Source organism: Saccostrea cucullata, unplaced genomic scaffold (assembly GCF_032062105.1).
Source record: "Saccostrea cucullata isolate Sc308-1 unplaced genomic scaffold, CSIRO_AGI_Scuc_v1 ctg502, whole genome shotgun sequence".
NCBI lineage: Eukaryota > Metazoa > Mollusca > Bivalvia > Ostreida > Ostreidae > Saccostrea > Saccostrea cuccullata.
In genome coordinates this window covers 303,399-311,564 of record NW_026937360.1, presented here as the reverse complement: position 1 = coordinate 311,564, position 8,166 = coordinate 303,399, and the positions used below count along the sequence as shown (strand labels likewise).

Below are 8,166 nucleotides of genomic sequence, written 5' to 3'. Positions count from 1 at the left end.
TTTAAACTTTTATCCTGTTGAATATTGACCGAAACTGTAGAGTTTGAACTGTCTTTGAACTGACAGTTGTTTACACATGTATACTCAACAAAAAAGAAACGCATATTGTTTAACTCATCAAAGAAATTTTGAAAAGGTATATGGAACAACTATCTTTTTTATCATTGGATACCTGTGACCTATTTAAAGTACATCATGGGCTTTTAAACCCCAATTGCTGAATTACTTCCCATGATTAATCATGTTTATGAAAATAGTGTTTTGCATGATTACTTGTTAATCGGGCGTCTACTCTGTAAAAACTGCGTTTAGAAAATAAACACTTCCATTACATGTTTAGACCTAAACATGTTTAAAATTATGTTTAACAGCTAAACATTTATGCCTAAACGTGTGTAATTCTCAAAACCTTTAAATTTAACACATGTTTAGATATAAGTGTTAAGAAATTGAACACTTTTCTGTGAAGTACAGAGTTATCTTCCCGGAAATGAAGCGTAGAAATTCGAACGAAAAATAGAGCGGTTATCGAAACAAAGAATTTTTAATGCAAGCTAAAGAAGATGGATTAAAGGAAGTGAATAATAGTCAAAGTGATAATTATGAAGAGATTTTGAAATGCATTTAAAATGCAACATTAGTTACATTACTAGGCCATCCTTAAAAAATTGTTTGTTTGGAATTGCCGCCTGAAGGGTTTAAGACACAGGAGGGAGGGCGGGAAATTTTTATTTTTTTTTGAAATTGAAGATAAAATTTTGATAAAAATCTCTGTAAACAGTAAATGCATTTTCTGACTTTTATAAAAAGTATCTACTATCAACAAAAACCCTCATTTTACATAGATCTGACACTAATATTTCAGTGTTTTGTATGGTGCATATGATACATGTAATGGGCAAAAAAAAGTTGATTAAATAAAAAAAAATCTTCCTACCTTTGGCCAATAAATTTTTTTTCAGGAGGGGGCATTTCAATGAGGCGGGAGGCAATTCCAAACAAACTATAATTTTATTTTGGCCCTACGATAAAAGGTATGTTTACTATTATTTTTATTTTACATAAATAGACTTGAGATTACACATGTAGTTGTAGATCAAGATTTCCTTAGGTTTGCATTCTTGGAAGCTAGAAAAGATTACATTATATAGAATATCATTGATAATATCTATAATCGGTATCCCGTACTAAATATAGGTGAAATGAATTTCAATAAAAGTAGCACAATAATAGAGCTATCAAACATATTATGTATATATTATGTATATACCGGTATTTAATTTAAAATTCTTTATAATAGACCCATGTTTGAATGTTCATTGAATAAAACTTAAAATGTAAACAATTGTTATATTTTCAGTTTTCTGCAGGAAGACAATGAAAACATCCAAGTGTTTAGTTTGTAAACTTGTATCTTAATATGTTTTGTAAAGTGTTTAAAATCTGAACATGCAAGTGTTTAGGCTCTTAACACTTTCCGCTACACGTAAGAAAAATTAATGTATTTAGAATTTCAATGCATAAAAAAGTTTGACAATGATGTGCTTAGGAAATTGTCTATCATCTAAACACATTTTTTAAGGTGTATTTTCAATGAATTTTTGGATTTAGAGAAACAATAAACACACCTATTAAACCCATATTTTTGCTTTGATTGCTATGTTGATGCTGCAACGCCACGCCAAAACAAAGATAAATGCAAAAAGGCTCTAACAATGATACTAACTGGATTTACGGAACTGGAAGTTGCAATTGCATTTGGTGTACATAAATGGGCTTTGCAGCACTTAAACGCACGTCTCCACCAGTATGGAACACGGATGACAGACCAAGAACTGGCCGTCCGCGGGTTGACCCACCCAGACACGACCGTCAGATCCTCCTTTAGCACCTGTGCAATGGACTTAGAACTGCTGTACAAACTGCTTAAATCGGCATAAAGTACACAAGTTATACGCAAGAGACTAAGAGGAGCTGGAATTTGTGCACGACGTGCGTACATTGAAAATCCACTAGCGCTGAGAGGTCGCAAAGGACGTATGCCTCTAAAAATTCTTGTCAATTTGGAACATAGGACATTGATTTTTATCACAACACAAAATCACTTTTAAAAATTAAGGCTTAAACTGAAAACTTAAATTATTATGTTTAATCCGATAATTCGGATTATCCGAATATGCGTTTGTTTCTGTTTTGTTGTTGGTGGTTTTTTTTTTCTTTTTCTTTTTTTTTTTTTTTTTTGAGTATATGTAGGAGGCTGAAGATAGAATGAAAAAGCCTAAAGCTTTACTGAAGTTTTACTGAAGTTTTTCGTGTTTTTCTTTTTTATTTTATTATATGATTGCAGTCCCAACATCTTCCCTTTTTTCGCAGAAATTAGCGTGTGTCTATATTTACCAATATTTCAGTCTTAGATTTTTGCTCCTTTTTTCAGAATAAAAGTTATCAGTCGAGTATGTAAATACGATGTTGATCAATACACGGTTTAAGATATTTCGATGCATGACAACCTTTAAGTTTCTTTTAACCACATGTGCTTAAGTGTGGACATGGAAAGCGGTGCTCGATGTATGTACGCAACTCAACCATATATAATCGAAATATTAATTATTGTTTTGTCGGTTGTCTTTTTCACAATAATTGTTTCTAACAGTCTAAACAGTCATTCATTTGTCGGTTGTCTTTTACAATTATAATTTTAATATTATATTACTAATTTATTATAAAGATGTACATATATTGATTTAACTGCATGTAAAGTTTTACAATAATCATATATTGATTATTTAAAGAATACAGTGCTGTTTTTTTTTTAATTTACTGCTTGAATTCAACAAGATATTTGTGTATTTCATTTTCAATTATTACATGTAAGATGACTCTAAGGGCTTTTCACTTGCCTTTTTTTAACAATGTGATGTTCGAAGTCTTTAAAAATGAATATCGGGTTTGGTGAGGTAAATAATTCGGGCTCGTGATACAGGGTGTAATAACGGACGACTGTCGACTACGTTTGTGTCAGAAAGTAGAACTACACAATAATAATCATCGTCCTACAAATGCAGATGCTTGGATGATGGCATCAGTTGCTCGAAATCCAGGATACAAGTATTTAACATTGCTTGTTTTTTTAAATTAACTAATTTACTTCAGTAGGGCCCTAGCATGGAAATCCATTTTTAGTTCCTACCACAAGTACTCATGGTACTCGGTAGTGTTGTCAAATCGGTTGAAAATCAGAATCGATTAATCGGTAGCATCGGTTGACCCTAACCAACTGATCATCGGCCAGTAATCGAATCGGTAACCCTTTGCATTAAATAGGCATTAGATTTCATAAAAAGAATTTTATTTTTAAATAATGTATAAAGTAAAGGTGCATTGTAAAAATTGAAATGCTAAAAACAGTATATATGCAGTTTGATTAACAATTTCAGTAATACAGATTTTTGCATGATTAGGAATTACTTGGCCTGGGAAAAGTAAGCTTTGATAGATCAGGTTTTACATGATCATCTAAAATGTACATTATGTATATGGAATTAATTTTTTAAACTGTTATAAGACATTTAATATTGCAAATCCTTGTGTTCCATATGAAATGACAGGTGAATTTCCCCAAATACTGAAAACTAATATATTTCATCTATACAAGTAGTTTAGTTTCTTCAGTTTAGAAATACAAATATCATTATCTTATGATTTATTTTAAACAGATTTTAAGTACATGTAGTTTAAAATAGTAAAGTACAACTCTTGAAAGATATATAATTTGATAACAAGAGCCTGTTTTTGAAATAAAAGTGAGAAAACTGTAAAAAGATATGTGCTGAAATATATCGATTAATCAATTGTTAAAATCTCCAATCGATTGTCTAAAATCGACAGCCTTTCCGACCGATCATCGATGCAAGTACCTGTGATTTTTACACTTGTTTACTTTACTTTAACGTTATGTGTATTTTTTTCAGAACAGGATAAAATTTACATTATCAACAAGATCAATATGCAAAAAAGTGTGTTTTTATCAATATATCTGATATCAAGATATTCTGAATTTAGAATAGCTTAAACAATATACTGACATAGCTAAATAAAACTAAGATACATGTACAGAGCTGCATGCAATGTAGTCATGATGTATTAGGCCTAGCTTTCAACATTGATTTTATAGTATAGAGTGGTAGACCAATATATATTATTTATCTTTCATCATTTACAGAATAACCTGGGGAGCGCCTAATCGGCCTATGGTTACAATGTAACTGTCAGGTCTGCCCTGGTTTCAAGTATGGATTTCCATGCTAATCAAAATACTTGTATATCGGATATCCCTTTTAACTTTGCACTTTAATATTCAAAATATTTTAGAGCTTTAGTTTATAGAAAGATAAATGATTGATGTTCATGTCTTTATTTGTCTTGAATTCTTTTTTAAGGGAAGTTCCATACACAAAACTATGAATTTGAACATGTTGAAAGACATAAACATTGATTTAACAAGATTCTTCAATGTCATGATCATTTTTAACTTAGTCTGAAGAACCATGAATTCCTGTAACATATTTAAAGATATGTCATAATTGCATGAATGTAAGTACAAGTAAATCTTGCATATACATGTATAGTATATATGCATACATGCAGAGTACTAAGTACATGTGTTATTGTGCATAACAAAAATTTAACTCTTTCTAACACTTAAACACATACCATCAGCATCTAGATGATATTTGATAATTTTCAGATTTATATATAAAATTATTTATAATCTTCTTTTCTCTTTATTAGGAGGATATCTCGACATTTTTTGAAGAACTGTGGATTTAAGCTTCTCTCTGTTGATGAGACGGCAGTAGAGGCCGTGGTCAGTCACCCAGGACCCACAGTATCAGATTATGATGTTTATGGTAATTATTCTTACCATAATTATATTTACACTACAATTGATACATCACTCGTTTACTGCATATGTAGTAAACTAACATATTCATGAATTCTCTGCCATAGAAAAATAAATCTGTTGAGAAAAGGTTAAAAATAAGCATAATTTTATTTCTGTCAATCACTTATTGTTTATAATGTAAGAGTTATTAGTGCCCTATTCATCTTGATACAATGTTGAATATGTTGAAATCTACATGACTTACAACTTACATGTATTGATTGTTTTTGTGCATGTTTGAACTTTAAATTAAGTAATAAGGGGTACTGCAGAAGACATTGTGACTATCTCAGAGTTGTCTTTCTTTGAATGTTAGAATGATAATAAGTGCTTTGTAACATACTAGTATTTCAGAACAAAAAAAAAGTTTTGAAAAAATTTATCTGTTATATTCATAATTCAGTAAAATATTATCTTGTAATTTGATTTTCAAAAAATACTTCATTGTTTAATTCAATTTGATATATTTTTAAACTGTAACTGATCATTTAATTAAATGCATAATATAAATCATCAATAAAATGCTGTCCATAAGCATGTGTATCCTTTAAACCATTTCTGCACATAGATGACAAGGACACAGAAATTGCATCGCTAACCTCTGTAAGACAATCAGTTTATTATATTTTTTGAAACATGAAGTCATTTGTTGATCACATTGTAGGTCAGCCAAAAATTTGGAACATGATGAACTTAGTGGTTTCTGGCAGGATGTTTGTTCATCATCAGCCATTAGATGAAAGTGGCAGAACATTCAGGGACTTTGAAAAACTGACAAGTGACCGTTTAACATTCCTTGTAACTTCTGAGGTCTGTTTCACCAAGGCTTTGTATGACCCAGATGTACCTAAAAGTACACTGTTGACAACTGTGAAAGGAGGCTACATTGGAAATACATCCTTTAATTCACACTCATTTTTGAAATCAGAAACCAATGAACTCCTCATCAGCAATATCAACCAAGTTGTCAGTATTGATTTTGAAACCAGGCGACCTAAGACACTGCCCTCTTGGTGGAAAATGAAATATGCAGAGACAGCTAAGAACTTTCAGTCTTACAAACTAGAGAAATTTCCAAGGGCGGATAAAACAAGTATCTACCATGTCAAAGTGGCATGGAGTGACACTGATATGAATAACCATACTACCTGGAGTGCTTATGTCCGATATGCCAAAGACGCTGCCCATCATGCTGCAAGAACTGGTGCCCTGCCAAGCTTTGAAGAGAATCTAGGGAAGGGAATCAGCAAAATTCAATCCCATTATTTAGGAGAGTGTTTAGAGGGAGATGAACTCACTGTACATGTATGGGAAGATGTAGGAGAACATTATCAATTAAAATGTCACATTGACAAAGATGAGATATGCTTATTTCAAAGTGTTATATCCTTTTTTAGTAGTTAGAAAATATTAGATATATTCTACCTCATCATAATTACGCTGTTCACTATTTAGTGTAATGTACATTATTTTGTAACTGATCAGTCTTTGTACATGAATAAATCATAGAAATTTGCAGTAGTTGTTGCTTTTAAAATCGAAACGATTAAAATTTCATTTACATTCTGTGTAAAAAATATTGAGTCATATTTTTTCTAATAATAGTTTTTAAGAGATACATGTATAATGCAGTGATTCTGTTACAGAAGTCATTTCCTTTTTAGCTCACCTGAGCCGAAGGCTCAAGTGAGCTTTCTGATCACATTTTGTCTGGCGTCCGTCTGTCTAGCTGTCTGTCTGTCCGTCTGTCTGTAAACTTTTCACATTTTCGACTTCTTCTCAAGAACCCCTGGGCCAATTTCAACCAAACTTGCCACAAAGCATCCTTGGGTGAAGGGGATTCAAGTTTGTTCAAATGAAGGGCCATGCCCTCATTTAAGGGGAGATAATTGGGAATTAATGAAAATTTGGTAGTATGTTTTAAAAATCTTCTTCTCAAGAACCACTGTGCCATGAAAAATGAAACTTATGGGGAAACATTCTCAGGTAGTGTAGATTCAAGTTTGTTCAAATCATGACCCCCGGGGGAAGGTTTGGGCCACAATGGCCGTCCAAAGTTTAAATAGAAATATTTAAGGAAATTCTTCAAAAATCTTCTTCTCAAGTATAACAAAGCCATAATTGATCATATTTATATGGAAGCATCCTCAGGTAGTGTTGATTCAAGTTTGTTCAAATCATGACCCCCGGGGGAAGGGTGGGGCCACAATGGCTGACAAAAGTTTTACATAGAAATATAAAGGAATATTCTTAAACAATCTTCCTCTCAAGAATAACAAAGCCATGTTTGATTATATTTATATGGTAGCATCCTTAGGTAGTGTCAATTCAAGTTTGTTCAAATCATGACCCCCGGGGGAAGGGCGGGGCCACAATGGCCGACCAAAGTTTTACATAGAAATATATAGGAAAATTGTTGAAAAATCTTCTTCTCAGGAATAACAAAGCCATGATTGATCATATTTATATGGAAGCATCCTCAGGTAGTGAAGATTCAATTTTGTTCAAATCATTACCCCCGGGGGAAGGGTGGGGCCACAATGGCCGTCCAAAGTTTAAAATAGAAATATTTAGGGAAATTCTTCAAAAATCTTCTTCTCAAGTATAACAAAGCCAAGATCGATCATATTTATATGGAAGCATCCTCAGGTAGTGTTGATTCCAGTTTGTTCAAATCATGACCCCTGGGGGTAGGGCGGGGCCACAATGGACGACCAAAGTTTTAAATAGAAATATATAGGAAAATTCTTTAAAAATCATCTTCTCAAGAATAGCAAAACCATAACTGGTTAAAGGTTTACTTTTGGATTTAAACTTTTCAATAATAAAACCAATTTCTACTTTTTCCTAGCCACACAGGTCAGGTGAGCGATGTGGCCCATGGACCTCTTGTTGTCAATAACTCCATATATTTTAGAGAAAAGAAAGTTCTTATCACCTACAGACCATAAGCTACTTGTACATGTATCATTCAAATGTAATGTATGCTCTAGTCAATTCATTAATATCAAATTAATTACAACTGAAATCATCATGTAGAAAAAAATTTTATTTTTGTTTTTAATCGACCGTTTTCCTATGACGTATTTTGCCTTGGATTTATTCCCCTTTGCCGCCATCCTGTAGGGTAAAGTAGTGAATTTTCCTCCTTGAGCAACCAATTTTAAACATGCATGGAAGGAATATATGGGGGGGAGGGATATCTACAATCTTAAAATTGT

General features: G+C 32.3%; 1 protein-coding gene across 1 annotated transcript; it reads left to right on the top strand.

The window, feature by feature from the left end:
- Nucleotides 1-2,997: 2,997 nt before the first annotated feature.
- Nucleotides 2,998-6,459, top strand: LOC134248018 (uncharacterized). Its single transcript, XM_062730434.1, has 3 exons — nucleotides 2,998-3,108; nucleotides 4,792-4,910; nucleotides 5,610-6,459. The coding sequence occupies exons 1-3, from the start codon at nucleotides 3,074-3,076 to the stop codon at nucleotides 6,347-6,349; spliced, it is 894 nt and encodes a 297-aa protein (XP_062586418.1). The 5' UTR covers nucleotides 2,998-3,073; the 3' UTR covers nucleotides 6,350-6,459.
- The last annotated feature ends 1,707 nt before the right edge of the window (nucleotides 6,460-8,166 follow it).